The sequence below is a fragment of the Megascapheus bottae genome, chromosome 1 (genome assembly GCF_031878675.1).
Source record: "Megascapheus bottae isolate mThoBot1 chromosome 1, mThoBot2.hap1, whole genome shotgun sequence".
Classification (NCBI taxonomy): Eukaryota; Metazoa; Chordata; class Mammalia; order Rodentia; family Geomyidae; genus Megascapheus; species Megascapheus bottae.
This window is the reverse complement of record NC_143509.1, coordinates 78,798,570-78,814,974: the sequence shown is the minus strand read 5'-3', so window position 1 is coordinate 78,814,974 and position 16,405 is coordinate 78,798,570. Positions and strand designations below refer to the sequence as shown.

At 35.7% G+C, this 16,405-nt stretch overlaps 1 protein-coding gene across 1 annotated transcript in view; it reads left to right on the top strand.

Moving 5' to 3' along the window:
* Znf654 (zinc finger protein 654) overlaps positions 1 to 16,405 on the top strand; it is a 35,634-nt gene that overhangs the window by 6,828 nt on the left and 12,401 nt on the right. The window contains exons 2-6 of the mRNA XM_090347801.1: positions 4,134 to 4,279; positions 7,565 to 7,646; positions 11,373 to 11,508; positions 14,833 to 15,035; positions 15,571 to 15,710. Of these exons, the coding sequence (XP_090203927.1) occupies positions 4,134 to 4,279; positions 7,565 to 7,646; positions 11,373 to 11,508; positions 14,833 to 15,035; positions 15,571 to 15,710 (707 nt within the window). The remainder of the gene's footprint in view (positions 1 to 4,133; positions 4,280 to 7,564; positions 7,647 to 11,372; positions 11,509 to 14,832; positions 15,036 to 15,570; positions 15,711 to 16,405) is intronic.

The window sequence follows — 16,405 nt, the reverse complement described above, 5'->3', positions numbered from 1 at the left end:
CAGTGAGTATGTAGTAACCTAAAAAGATAAAATCCAACATCAAGTGAAAAAAAATCACAAATTTGACTGTAGCAAATTCGTTCATTCTCACTGTAGTGACATTTGAAGTTTAGAAGGAGGGAATGTTTTAAAAGGTGATCTAATGAACAATAAAGAATATTTCTTGAAAAATCCGTAAGAACATTTACATATTCAAGTCTTTAAGTGCTTAGTAGAAGTTATATTTCAATTTTCTTTGTGACCGGGTCCACAGTTTTTAGTCAGATTCTCTTAAGAATTTCAAAGAATTTCAAGAATTTCAACAACTACAACTCAACAATAACTCCAGCACACCAAAGTAATGAACCTTTAATATAAGCCATTGTGGTACAAGCAGCAGTACGTTATTTTGCTGATAATCATAGTTTGCCCATTTATTTCTATGTTTTCTGTGATTGTTTTCATAATACAGCGGCATTGAGTCTTTAAGGTAGAAGATAAGCTATTCCCTTGCACTTTAAGAAAAAAAATATGTCAGTACCTGTCCTAGATTTTCATTTATTTGTAACAATTTTATAAGCACTATTTATACCTTCATTTTCTAAATGATGCAGCTGAGAAAGAGAGGTGAAGCACCTACTCCCAAGACATGTAATAGGATAAAGGAAATATATCAAGATGTTAATGGTTATATGTAGGCAATGAATTTTTTCTCGAATATTACAGATTTATTATAGGAGTATGAATAGCTTATAGTTAAGAGGAAAAAACGTATAAAATTAGGGGCTAAAGTTCATTTATCTTTTCTTAAATTTACTGCTTTGATTTCCTATGTGTTAACTTATATTCATAAACTTGACTAGATATGTAAATATTTACTTTTTATACTGGCATCTAATCTGAAATAGTTGGATATGGTCTTTCATATTATGAGGCTGATTCTGATGTTTACTAGAGTTTGGAAAACATTAGACTAAACAGAAACTTGGAAATTATTGGTAGGTAGTAAGATGTGAAAAATGTACAGTTCTAGGTCTTGGTTTATTATTTTGAATTTTGTATACCAATGTAGCACTTAAGGCCATCGTGAATATTTAATGGTGTTGCATAATTAAAATATTTAGCATTTTTCTTGAATATGGAGACACAACCCAAAAGAATGTTACAATATTGCATGGGGTACTAATATTGAATCCCTGGAATAAATGGTAGTTTTGGTGCTGGCTGTTTTTGTGGTGCTGTATCAAATTCAGGATCCTTCAGCTTGTACTTACCACTGAGCCTACATCCTTCCCTGCCCCCCCCCACTAAGTTTTCCTTTTTTTTAAACTACCTGGGTTGAATTTGGTCTTGTACTTTGTAGACCAGTGCAGACAAGTGCTCTCCCACTTTAGCCTTCCTGCTAGTCTTCCTTTTTCTTCAGGAAGGGTCTTTTGGTTGAAAATTTGCCTGTCTTGGCTATCTCAGAATGTCAAATATCAGATTTCACTCATGGAGCAGCAAGAAGTAGAGATATGAGCCACTTATTTTTAGTTAGTTTATTGTGCTAACAAATACCCCAGAAAACAACCTAAATGGAAGAAAGAGCTACTTGGCCCAGGATATCATAGATTACATTCTGCAACAGTTGCCTGGTTCTGTTGCTTTGAGTCTGAGATGAGGCAAAGCATCATGGTACTTAGTAGGGAGTGTACATATAGAGCACAGCAGGAAAGTATATGAATGGACCTTAGACAAGAATACTTCTAGTGATCTTTTTATGAGGCCCCACCTCTGAAAATTTCTATCACTTTCCAATAAAATCATCAAATTGTAACTACCAATTGACTAATCCATTAGTTTGATAAGATCCAGACACTTAGACAACTAGGGACCAAGGTTTCAAAATACTTCATATCTAAACTGTAACATATAGAAAAGACCCAAGACAGTTTGATTTATAATACCAGCTAGGGTGGTGTGTAATCTGCTAGAATCCATACCTAGTTCTTAAATTTGGGTGGACAGTCTCATTAAGTGGTTAATTATGCCACTGAGTTGTCTGACTTGGGGGAGAGTTAGTGTTCTTGCCCCTAAACATTTCTTCCTTTCTGTTAGGATATGAATTTCTGTATTTATGCATAGTTTACAAATGTCCCCAGGTACCAGGTCTTAATTGATGTCCTCTATTTCAGTTTACTTTTTTAACATTTAAGAAAATTAATTTTTATTTTCTAGTTAAAGAATATTGATTGATGATAGCCCAATACCAAAACATGAATTTAAATGGTGAATCAGCAACTTTTTAACACATAACAGTATTAAACTTGTATATACTACAGCTGTCTGAATACATTTATAAATTATACGGTTTGAAGGCAGGGCAAATGTTTGCTTCTCCCCCCCCCCCCCCCGCCCCTCTCCCCCACTGATTGTGATACTGGGATTTGAATTTGGCTTTCAGCTTGATCTGACTTACTGGCTCAGCTGGGGACCTACCTATTTATGTTTATTATAAACACAGTGTAACTTGATTAATAATGTTACCACATCTGTCCTTCTTTCTCATTTCCCCATCCCATCCTTAACCTCATTATATATTTCGATATTCCCTACTTTATATTTCATCATATTAAAGAGCTTTTTTTTATTTTGTATGATCTTAGTACTCTTGTGCGGAAATAAATGTGTAATCATAGCTTCTGCTGCTTTCTGTGAAGTACATGTCACCAGTAGTGTTAAAGCTCCAGGCAATGTCCTTAGCTCTACTGTTCTGCCCTTGTTTTTATTTTTGTTTGTTTTTTTTCTCTCCATATTCATATTTCATTTTGTTACCTAGGCTGTTGTCAGGCCTCCTGAAATTCATCAGCCTATTGGACTACTGATAAAAGTGCTCTTACTGTGCCCATATTTATGTCACATATTCACAGGTACCAGAGATGAAGTTGCTTGTGTGTGTGTGTGTGTGTGTGTGTGTGTGTGTGTGTGTGTGTGTATGTGTGTGTATGTGTGCGCGCGTGTGCGTGTGTGCCATCCCTGGGTTTCAACTCAGACAGCAGAGCCCAGGCCCTGTCCCTAAGCAATTTCTCTTAAGGGTAACAATCTACATTTGAGCCAAAAAGTATTACTTCTGCCTTTTGAGTAGTTTATTAGAGATAAGGGTCTCATTGACTTTCCTGCCCAGGCTGGCTTTGAACTGTGATTCAGATCTCTAAATCCTCAACTTCTTCAGTAGCTAGGATTACATGTGTGAGACACTAGCACCCAGCTTGAAGTTGCTTTTGATATTTGATGTTTATTTTCTAGTATCTAGTAAAAGCAATATATCTTCAGATTCTTGTTTCTTACCCTTACCTATCATTTACTTTACTTTTAATTGTTCTAGACTCTTTAATCTTAGGATGGACCATATCTTTTCCTTTCTCTTTGCTTTTTTGCTTCTTCAGATCTCCTGTAGTAGCACCTGCAATGCCAGAATTCTGAATTCATTAAAAAGAAAAAGAAAAAATTCGGGCCAAGTGATGGCGGCTCATACTTACAACCCTAGCTATTCTGGGGCCTGAGATCTGCAGGTCATGGTTCAGTTTAAAGCCAGCCCGGACAGCAAGCCCATGAGACTTACCAATGGCTCAAGTGGTAAGCACTAGTTTTGAGTGGAAAAGCCAAGAAGTTTACATAAATGGTTGTCAGTAGTAAGAAAAAGGTATCTTTGTCTTTAACTATCATTAGAGCTCATCAAATCAGATTATTTTTAAATACTAATTCTAGTAAAATGAATTATTTTGGATAGGAGAGATGTTACAGATCACTATATATAGATTTCATCTTTTTTGTTTTGTTTTCTTCATCATGAATTTGTCTCATGCCATTCTGTGAACATATGGAAAAATGGACAACAATATTAGTAATTGACTATGTGCTTTTGCTAAAGAATATAGATTCATGGTCCTTAATATATAACTGAAGGTTCTGAACTTGGTCCAGTTAATGTCTGTGTGTATGTGTGAATTATTTTTTTGCAGATTTGATGGTAACATGAGAAACTTCCCTTTCAGACTGATAGTTGATATGAACTGAGTAAATTTTGATGTATTTGCTAAGATACGCTAAGTATAGAACATTTGTTTAGAAAAGATTTTAACTTTTATACTAATTATGTGATTGCTACCTTACAGGTAGTTGAAGATTATGCTGGAAGATGGCAGGTCCCTCTGCCCCAACTTCAAGTTCTTCAGACCGCACTTTGTTGTTTTACATCAGCCAGTGCATCCTTCCCAGATGAATGTGAGCATGTACAATATGTTTTGAGTAGTCTTGCTGTGTAAGTACTCTTTGCTTCTTCTGAACATACTTGTTGATGTATTTTAAGAATAGATTATTAGTCAGGTGCCAGTGGCTCACACTTATAATCTTAACTTAGGAGGCTGAGATCTGAGGATTGCAGTTTGAAGCCACCCAGGTCAGGAAAGTTTGTGAGACTATATCTAATTAATCAGTAAAAAAGCCAGTAGAGCTATAGCTCTAGTGATAGAGAGCTAAGCTTGAGCACAAAAAGTTCAAGGACAGTGTCTAGACCCTGAGTTCAAGTTCTAGGACTAGCATACACATATACACATACAAAAGACTTATTCTGTGGAAGAAACAATTTGTAAAAGCTTCTCAAAAAGAAAACTTCATTTGTTCACTTAAGTTTCTAGTTTTAACTCTGAACATCTAATAACCGTTCTAGTTAAATGGAAATGTAGCAAACAGATTCTCAAGCACTTTACTTTTTAATACTGTGGAATACCCTGTCAAGCTTAATGCTAAATCCCAGAACTGAATGATTGCAGTCATTCTGGTTAGCAGAGAATTGCCATGGTCTCTTAAAGTAGGCCTGGTTCTCTAAAAATGCTTGTAGAGAACTGTGTGTGAAGTAAAATGACATTGCTTGGTCTGGGGCTAGTGGCTCACTCCTATAATTTTAGCTGTTTAGGAGGTTGAGATCTGAGGATTGAGGTTCAAAGCCAGCTTGGGCAGGAAAGTCCATGAGACTTTAATCTTCAGTTAACCACCAGTAAATCAGAGTGGTGCTGTGGCTCTAAGTGGTAGAGTACTAACCTTGAGCAAAAAAATGCTCAGAGGGGCCAGGAGTTTGGCCTAGTGGTAGAGTGCTTGCCTAGCATGCACCAAGACCTGGGTTCGATTCCTCGGTACCCCACATACATAGAAAAAAAATCAAAAAATGGTGCTGAGGCTCAAGTGGTAGAGCTCTAGCCTTGGGGAAAAAAAGCCAGAAATGGTCCTGAGGCTCAAGTGGTAGAGCTCTCTAGCCTTGAGAAAGTCCAAGGAAAGCCACTAGGCCCAAGTCGAAGCTTTCTTGTACAGTGTACAAGGTGAAGTACTGAACAGCATCACCAGGCTTCAGACCTGTGGTGTCTTGCTATCCTCCAGCATTTGTGAGTCAAATATATTTGTATTAATTATAAATTATCCAGTGTTTTGGGGCCGGGAGTTTGGCCTAGTGGTAGAGTGCTTGCCTAGCATGCACGAAGACCTGGGTTCGATTCCTTGGTACCCCACATACTTAGCAAAAAGCTAGAAGTGGTGCTGAGGCTCAAGTGGTAGAGTGCTAGCCTTGAGAAAGTCCAAGGACAGTGCTCAAGCCCTGAGCTCAAGCCCAGGACTGGCAAAAAAATAAATAAATAAATAAATTAAAAAAATAAATTATCCAGTCTCAGGCACTATTTTATAGTGATACAAAGTTAAAACTTTCAGAACTTTGGGTTATGTTTTTTGTGGGCTACCTATTTATATTTTAATCCTGTTTTTTTAAAGAGATTAATTGGAATTTCCTTAACTTTTATGAGCTGCTTATCTATTAGGGATGTTAAGATCTTTTGCTATATAAGTTACAATGTGTATTTTACATTTATCTTTGCTTTGGATATAGTGGTTATGTCTTCAATGAATTTTTAAAAGTCAAGAAGTTTTAACTGTCTATAAAATTTTTGTATTTCCTTTATTGCTTCTAACTTTGAATCACAGTTCAAATTTATTGTAACATTGTTATATTTTATCTTCTGGGATCTCTTTTCGATCATTATTTTGTGCTTTAGGAATATTATTAAATAAAATAAGGCTTATTTGAACACAAATACTACAATATCTTGATAATCTGATAACTGAGACAACTACTAAGTGACCATAATGGCAGATAGCAAACATACTGTGGATACCCTGGCTAAAAGGATGATCCATGTTGTCTTTGGACAGTGTACAGTTAAACCACATAAATCAGAAAAGCACATGATTTCAAACTTATGAACTGTCTAGTTCTGAAATTTTCCAAGGCAGTTGACCATAGGAAACAAAAATAAGACATGGGCAAGTAGTTTAATGAATATGCCTGCATCCTTCCTGAACAGTTTCTTTAGGTTTTTTCTTTATTGATATAAATATCATCACTAATATTCTAATTTCTGTTTGTATTATATTCCATGGTGTGGGTGTATTTGTAATTAGTTTTCTTTTTCCTTGATGGTCAGAACTTGGATTTTGAGTTTTTGCTTTTGAATCTGATATTTAGGCTTGTATGCATGTCTTTGCACTTACATGTGCTTAGCTGGAGGATGAAATTCATGTAATTGGTAGGTTAAATGACATGTATGCAGTCTCAAATTATTGCTCTTAAAAGTGGTAGTCCTGGGGCTGGGAGTTTGGCCTAGTAGAAGAGTGCTTGCCTAGCATGCATGAAGACCTGGGTTCAATTCCTCAGCACCACATATATAGAAAAAAGCCAGACGTGGTACTGCGGCTCAAGTGCTAGAACTGTAAAAGAAATAGTAGTCCTATTTACAATCCCTTCAACAAGACATAATGGTCTGGTTTTAATATTAGAAAGACATCACAGAATGCATGAACTCTTTATTTTATTTTAAATAGAAGGGGATTTTCATCTTTATAGTTTTACTTCTTTGTATGAGGCAGAATGGTTTTCCATGGTTGAAAAGATTCACTTGCCTTTTCTGTGCAATGTAATTATTTTCTTATACAAGTGGCTTTTTTAGGCTATCTAATAGTTAATGCCTACCTTTAAAAATTTCAATCTTAAAACAGTTTGTTTTAAAGGTAAACCATTGACAAAAATACAATGTAAGCCAGGCCTATAATCCTAGCTAATCAGCAGAATGAAATTTGAAAATTGTGCTTTGAAGCCAGTCCAGACAGACACAAATTGGAGTATTAAGCAGCAAGCAAAGGTGGGAGTAGAGGGGAGGCTCAAAAGACCAGCACATCAGCTCTGTGTTCAAGTCCTAATACTACCAAAAGGAAAAGAAAAGAGAAGGGAGGGGAGGCAACTTATAAATTACTAAAAGCACAAGTATTTGCAATATTTTCCAAGTAATTCATTAAAAAGGAGGTGCCAAAAAATGAGTACTGGTAAACAAGGGAAATTTGGAGTTTGAAAAATTTTGTCATTCATGAATACATAAGTTCATAGTGATTTTCATTCTAGTTTTGCATAAATATTACCTATCCCTTTTATTCTTGGGTTAAGCCAGACTTTGTGACTAGTTTAGACAATCCTTCCATAATCATTTCATTATTCATCTGTTCATTGTAGGAGTTTCTTTGAGTTGCTGCTGTTCTTTGGAAGAGACGAGTTTTATGAAGAGCCTTTAAAGGATATTCTTGGATCGTTCCAGGTAAAATAGTTCAGAACTTCAGTTTTACTATGACTAAAACAATTACTTGCCTACCACAACACACACACAAAAAAATACAATGAGTACGTAAAAGTTTTGCTTAAAAGTTTTTATAGCTGTTAAAGTTCTAGTGTTTAAGGTCTCCTTTTCTTGGCAGATAATTAAATACCTTAAAGTTAATTTTTAACTGTATTTCCAAGCAGTTCATAGCCATGATTCCAGTTTCACATGTACTAGAACAGAGCTGCTGCCAGGCCTGTAGATACCTGAGTACATTATGGCATATATAGTATCTGCTCTAATGCAGAATAATCCTGGTAAGAAAGTATTATTCTTGCATAGTGTATAAGTGGACTGTATGTACCATGCTAACTTTGGGGGATGGATGGGGGAGGTTTCAACTCTGGGCCTGGGCTCTGTTCCTGAGCTTAAGGCTACCTCCCTGCCCCTGGAGCCATAGCCCCACTTCAGGTCTTCTAGTGGTTAAATAGAGATAAGAGACTCACAGACTTTATTGCCCAGGCTGACTTTGAATCACGATCCTCAGATCTCAGCCACTGCGTAGCTAGGATTACAAGACTGAGCCACCGCGCCTGGCTCCATGCTAAGCATTTCCTGTAGTAACTTCCAGATTTTCTCATCTCATAGTTAACCTTCCAAAGCTAAGAAGCCTAGAGTTTCTTTTTCTTTTTGTTTTTGCCAGTCTTGGGCAATGAACTCAGGGTCTGAGCACACAATCCTTGGGTTTTCTCAGGGCTAGAGCTCTACCACTTGAGCCACAGCACCACTTCTGGCTTTTTTCTAGATACGTGGTACCGAGAAATTGAACCCAGGTCTTCGTGCATGCTAGGCAAGCACTCTACCACTAGGCCAAACTCCCGGTCCCTAAAGTTTCATTTTTTTGTTGTTGTTGTTTTTGCATCTAGGTAGGAGAAAAGAAAATAAATCTAGATAACAATGACAAATAGTGTACACATAGTGAACATTAGATCTTTTACCACTTAGTTGGGGATCAACCCTAGCTGTCATGTGTTAACTTATTTCTCTTGTACAGATTCCTATAAAACTATTTTGCTCAAAAACTTTTTTGATCAAACCGTGTGTCTGTTTTTGCATACCTCTCCTATCTGTTTGAAAAAGCTTTTAACTACTTGGTAAAGTAAGAGGTCAACATGTAACATAACACTAGATTCTCAAATGATAAACATTAAAGTAGACTTTGGTAGTATAATTTTTCTTTCTGCAGAAGAGTAACTGAATTATTATGGATTGAAATAACCAGTATAGGATCATTTGAGCAAGTAGGACTGTGGAAAGATAGGATTTAGCCAGGTGTGGTTGGTTGGCATGGCTAATCCTATTACTTGGGACCCTGAGGCAACAAGATAGACTTTTGACACCATTCTGAGCTACCAAACATTCCTTCCCGGGTTAGATACATTTTTGTAGAAGTGACATGAGAAAAAGTTACAGGCAAGAAAATTCAAGATGGATTTGGGACATGTGGCAGAGACCAGCTGAAGGTAAGGATCTTGTGATGTGTAATGGGTAAATTAATAAATATAAGGAGGCTAAGAAATAAGAATTTTGTGCTGTGGTAAACCACTGAAATGTTCACATCAATTTATAGGATTCAAACAACTTTAAAGACACATGATCCCTTCTTTAAAATGAGGTTTGGCTCAACTGGATGACTGGCCCTGAACTCAAGCAATAGTACGTCCAAGGGAAAAAAAAAAGATCAAAATAGATCAAAATCTTACTTGAGTCCACTCCACAATTGACTGAAAGAAAAGGGGTAGAGAGTTTAAAAGATACAGAATACCCCCCAAAAGAAGCAGCAGCAGCATGCTTGGCTGGGAGTTTGGCCTAGTGGTACCAAGTTCTAGTCCTAGCTCTTGGTACCACATATGTAGAAAAAGCCAGTAGTGGTGCTGTGGCTCAAGTGGTAGAGCTCTAGCCTTGAGAAAGCCCAAGGACAGCTCTGAGTTCAAGCCCCAGGACTGGCAAAAAAAAAAAAAAGATACAGTGTGCTTATCACTCCAGAAAGCCATCATAGTGCTCAAAACATGATTAAGAATGCTTTCAGACTTTTTTGTTTTCTTTCATTATGATTTTTTAAATAGACCACAGTGTTTTGGTTATATTTGTTATTTATTTATTTTCGTACTGGTGCTGGGACTAGAATTCAAAACCTCAAATTCTCACTTTTTAAATCAAAGCTGATGTTTTACCACCTGAACTGTACCTCCATTTCTACCTTTCTGGTGGCTAACTGGAGATAGGAGTCTCACAAACTTCTTTCTGCCCAGGCTGCTTTCAAACCTAGATCTTCAGATCTCAGCCACCCAAGTAGTTAGGATTACAGGAGTGAACCTGTAATGAAATGAAAAGATTTTATTTCATATTTCAGATTGTGTAGAGCTATGTCCCATAGTAGTGTTTCCATAAAATCCACCCAAGAAATACATTCATGTTTGTATATGTTCCATGTGCACACACACACACAAATGTTAACTCCTCTTTAGAATTTGTATAATTACTTTGTGAGACAAGATCACTAGAAAAATGAAACTGGCCAACTAGAATTTTGGAACTCTGCAGGAGCTTGAATTTACTTATAAACATACTGGTTCATTTCCTAAAAATGTTGTGTCCTGTTAGTTTTTTCCTTAGGTTGTACTTATCTGTGCTTCAATGGGATTTTCTTTTTTCTTTTTTCTTTTTGTCAGTCGTGGGGCTTGAACTCAGGGCCTGTGCACTGTCCTTGGACTTTTTTTTCGCAAGGCTAGAGCTCTACCACTTGAGTCACAATACCACTTCCAGCTTTTTTCTATGTATGTGGTACTGAGGAATCGAATCTGGGCCTTTGTGCATGCTAGGCAAGTACTTTACCATTAGGCCAAACTCCCAGCCCCTATGGGATTTTCTAGGTGCAATTATGTATATGTTATGTATCCTTTGGCATTAATACCTATTTACATGTGAATGGAGTTTTGTCCCCTCTACTTAGGTTACAATAATAATGCTTTCTCTTTTATATCTTAGTAATTGTCTTATTTGGCTATCAGTCATTTTATTGACAATGATGATCAAGTTTTTAGGTTTTCTAAAAAAAAAAATATTACTTTATTGTCCAGGTGATATACACAGGGGTTACAATTACATATGTAAGGTAGTGAGAACATTACTCATTGTTACCCCTTCCCATGTTTTTCTCTCACTTTCCCTCTTTCCTCTAACATAATGTCTTGTGAACATTGCTGTTACCATTGGTTCACCCTTTATCTTTTGTTTTTCCTCTTCCCTTCCCTAATTGAAATATGTATGTACAATACACCAGGGACCAAAAATCAGATTCAGTAACAATGGGATTAAACCATGGGAAGTTGGGGGGGAACATAGGAAAAACGAAATAACGAAATAACGTCACATAGTATATTAAAAACAACCACAGAGATAAACTTCTTTTTTCCATATCCTGGAATTCATTTTATTTAGCCACATCCTATATGTTCATATACACAAAGCAATTGAGTTATTGTGATCCACTGCTAGGATCCACTGCTAGGACTATCCTAGACATACACTGATTATTATAAATGAGGCAAACAGTGGACCCTTTGTGTCTGGCTTCACTTAATATGATTTTTTTTTTACAGATCTTTCCATATTCTTGGTGTAATCCCTTTAAATTCCAAATCGAAAATGGTTTTTCTCTCCTAGGAATGCCAGAATCACCTCCGCAGATATGGAAATGTGAACCTGGAACTGGTGACTCGAATCATTAGAGATGGTGGACCATGGGAAGATCCAGTGTTGCAAGCTGTTCTTAAAGCTCAGCCAGCTTCTCAGGAGATAGGTATATTAAAGATTGAAAATCAAAACCAGTATTTGTGAGAAGCAGGCGTAATTTTGTCACCAAAATAGAACAATAATAGTTTTATTTATTTATAATATTGAATAATGTGCTTCAGGTTAAGAAGGTTTAATTCTTCCAACTTGGCCCAATGTGATTTTTAACACCAAATTAGGTACATACATTTATTAAAATATTAACATATTTACTAGATACTGTTTACAGGGATTTTTGTTTTCTGTTTAGTATTTTTTTTTAAAAAAAAACTACAAATGAATGCATTTTCAGAAAAGCACATGGAATCTAACTTAAACAGAGAAGAAACCTTTCTGAGGTCACAAAAGCTACCATTATGCAACAAAGTCTCCTGGAAGAAGCCTTTTTTTTTGCTAGTCATAGGGCTTGAACTCAGGTCCTGAGCACTGTCCTTGGGCTTTTTTTTTTCCTCAAGGCTAGCATTCTGCCACGTGAGCCACGACACCACTTCCAACTTTTTCTATGTATGTGGTACCGAGTAATCGAACCCAGGTCTTCGTGCATGATAGGCAAGCACTCTTACCACTAGGCCAAACTCCCGGCCCCTGGAAAAAACCTTTTTATGAGAGCTGACACTCTGAATTTTTTGTCACCACTACTGTGGTATATATACAATACCAAATGAAAAGTTTGTAGTTAATTGGGTGCTTCCATGCAGAATACATGTTTAATAAGTATATTTATCACTTGAATAGTTACATGATGTCTGATGAGTGAGCTAAACTACGAATCGCTATTTATCACTTTTGTCTCACTCCTTATTGCTTATTCTTTTTTTTTTTTTTTTTTTTTTTTTTTTTTTGTGGGTCATGGGGCTTGAATTTGGCCTGGGCGCTGTCCCTGAGCTCTTCAGCTGAAGGCTACCCTGAGCCAAGCCCCGCTTCCCATTTTCTAGAGGTTAACTGGAAATAAAGAGTCTCAGGTCCTTTTGTGCCCAGGCTGGCTTTGAACCTTGATCCTCAGATCTCAGCCTCCTGAGTAGCTAGGATTATTGCTTATTCTTTACCGTAACTTTTAAAACTCAGATCACAGTGGATCTTGTCACCAAAGATTTCTTTGAGATAGGTGCTCTGCTAGTTGTTTCTATAGTTAATCCTTTTGCTTCTTGTACTATAATATTTGGTGTAATCACATTGGGTCACTAAAACTTAGAATGTAAGCTCAGCAAAAGTGACTAAGTCAGGAAGTTTAGTCAGACCTTAATCTGGTGAAAACATGCTTCATATTCTAGGATAATTAGAATATTACCATCTGGATTAGATTAATAGAGTGGGTTATGGGAGGAGATTGAGTGGACAAATGGTTGTTTCTCAGACTTAACAGCAAACAAGCACAACGGGGTAGGGTTATGATGCTGAGAGGAAGAGACAAAGAAATAATATAGGATAAGTAATGGAAAGGGAAAAACACTATGAAAAAAGAACCAGCATATATACTATGTTATCGCTCATCTCTTTTGCTATCCCTTGATTATCTGATATTGTTACAGTATCTTACTTTATTATCTGGTATATTGGATATATCTGTATTTGGTTATTTGAAATTGGATAGGGAAGGGGTGGGGTGGGGGTGGGGGGAGGGAAATGGGGACCAAGACATGAGAAAGGGTATCAATGTACGTGAATTAATGTACCTTCTATCTGGCAAATATAATGTAACCCTTCTATTAATTACAATAAAAAATACAGGAAAAAAAAAAGAACCAGCGTATAATAGTGGTATGGAGAATCCAAAGGATTCTTGGAAATAAAGTAATAAAAAAGAACAAGACAATTGGAGCCTAAGAGAACAAGTTGGATTACTAAGGGAAATTATGAGGAATCAAATATAAGAAAGTCAAAGTTTCTAACTGGAAGAAACTGGAAAATGGTGGCTTGAGAGGTTATTAGAGGGTAGAGAAAAAAAACAAAGCTTCAATAGGTGTACAGGTGTGCATAGATGGAAAAGGATATTTGAGGTTTTAGGGTAGTTGTTAAGCTTTTCTAAGTAGGTACTGGAATAAATTCCTGGTTGGTCTGAAGGTTGATGGCCCTTTAGATTGAAAATGATTAAAACTGAAATAATGAATATTCCTTTAACTTTACTAGCATACCGCCTTTTAGGAAAAGCTGTTCTTGAGCATCATTAATATGAATGATTCTAGTTAGTGCTCATTAGGGTGAAGATGAAAATGAAGTTTATTTTTGCAATAACTTCAAGTGATTGTTTATCATAAATTATACACAGCAGTAGGCAATTGGTTAAGCCAGAATAAAACATTACTTATAATCAACCTGGTTGTTTAAACATATAATTTTATAACTTGAATTAAAAATCAAAATATAGGGTCTAGTACTGGCTTTGTACATTTTTATCTTTAGGCAATTTTTTTAACCTATTGCTGTTTTTGACCTGCAAAATAGATAATACAAAACCTGTTGTATTATCAACAATACATTGTTCTAAATAAACTTGAAGAAATAAGAATATTTATATTCTTGGAAATTCTCTGAATATGCTACTAATTATACTTAATAATGCAAGAACACAGCTGCGTGCTGTGGCTCACACCTGTAATCCTAGCTATTCAGAAGGCTGAGATATGAGGATTGCTGTTCAAAGCCAGCCCAGGCACTAATGTCTATGAGATTCTTATCTCCAATTAACCACCAGAAAACCAGAAGTGGCTCTGTGGCTCAAAGGGTAGGGCAATGGTCTTGACTGAAGAGCTCAGGGACAACGCTCAGGCCCAGAGTTAAAGTCCCATGACCAAAAAAAAAACAAAACAAAAAAAACAAAAAACCACACACACATTAAGAAACAATCAAATTTGATATTATTTTGGGGTACTTTGAAAAGTAATGAAATACAACATACCCAGCTTTTCATTGGTTTATATTCCTCTATAATTAGTCAGAATTAATGTGGATTTAATGTGCTAATTTAAGATTCAGTCTTCTAATCATATCCTAATGAACATTTTAGCTGTGAGAAAATAAACTGTGCTATTAGAAACATACTTTTAATACATTAAAGCAAACTAACTTTTTTTTCTCTTTTCAAAATTTGTATTTACTTATTTTTATTTTTTAAATACTTTTTGTTTCTTAGTCTGAGGAGTTGTCAGTAATATATCTTAAGCACTGTTTTCATTCTTACTCTCATCTTCCCAGCCCTACAACTGAATACAGTAAGAAAACGTTATTGAATTCAATAACTTGTTAGTCAACTTAAAATACCTTATTTCAGTGGTAAAGCTTGAAACAACAAGGTTTGAATCCTTTTTGAAAGTAATAATGGTTTCTTTTTCAGTGAACAAATATTTAAGTTCTGAAAATCCGCTGTTCTTTGAACTACGTGCCAGATACTTAATTGCCTGTGAACGCATACCTGAAGCAATGGCTCTCATTAAATCATGTATAAATCACCCAGAAATGAGTAAAGACTTGTACTTCCATCAAGCACTCTTCACATGTCTCTTTATGTCACCTGTAGAAGATCAGCTATTCCGGGAGGTACTGAGACTATTTTTGCCTATTACCATTTTGGTCCTATTTCTTGTCTTCCCCTTGTTGAATTCCTTTTGCAGTAATACCAAAGATTTCAATATTATATTATCTAGTATTACCTAGCACTGTTCTTTAAATATACTGAAACAAGGAAGAATCTGCCATTACCAGTTGGTAAAATTAAGAAAATATGAGTATTAGTCTAATGTTGAGTGTGACAAGAAAGAAGAGGTCAAATACAAAATAAGATTTTGTTTATATTGTTTTTTTTTTTTGAGATGGAAGAATGTATCTTTTCCTAATACCTTGTATAACTGTAGATTGTGCTCATTAATAAGATTACAGGTGCTTGTGGTAAAAAAAAAAGTATGTAGACATAAATAGTACACAGTGAAACTGTAAAACCATAAATATACTTCTGCACACTACATCATCTTTATTGTACAAGAAAACTTAAAAACCCATGAATGGTCTCTAAACAGATTTGCAACTAGATTTCTAGTCATTTTCAATGATAATGATTTTCACTTTATTCTTACAGCACTTAATGAAAACTGACTGCAAAAATGGAATTGATATCATCTGTAACACTGAGAAAGAAGGCAAGACCATGTTAGCCTTGCAGCTCTGTGAATCCTTTCTTATTCCACAACTTCAAAATGGGGATATGTATTATATATGGTAAGTTTTCAGAATACAAGAGGTACTTGATTAACGGGTTTGGACTTGGAGTATTTAAAAAAAAAATGGTGTAAATATGTTAAGCAGATTTTTAAAAACTGCACAATTAATAATTAAATCTTTAAAGTATTTGTTATAATCAAACAATTATGTGTAAATTTAAATTTTACTTGGAGTATGATTTTTTTTTCTTTTTTAAATTTTTTTTTTTTGTCAATCCTGGGGCCTGAACTCTGGATCTAGGCACTGTCCCTGAGCTTAAACTATGTTTTTAAACTATCTAAAAGGTAGGATATTTGAAATCGCCAGTTAGCTTGTAATCATGTTATTTAAAATGTAAAAATGTAAGTGTTATTAGTAGTGTAAGTGAAATCCAAGAGTGTAATTATTCTATTAACTGAATTCTTTCCTTCCAGGACACATATATACACACAACAAATTAGAAACAACCAACAACCACTTTCCCATTTTATGAGTGTGTAAGAGAAAAGTTAATTTTCATTTACTAAAGATAATCATTTGAAATAATCCTGGGCTATAAACCTTTATTTATTTATTTATTTATTTAGCCCGTCCTGGGGTTTGAACTCTGGGGCCTGAGTGTTGTCCTTGGGCTTTCTCCAGGTTAGAGCTCTACCACTTGAACACAGCACTATATCTAGCTTTTTCTCTGTATGTGGTACTGAGGAATTGAA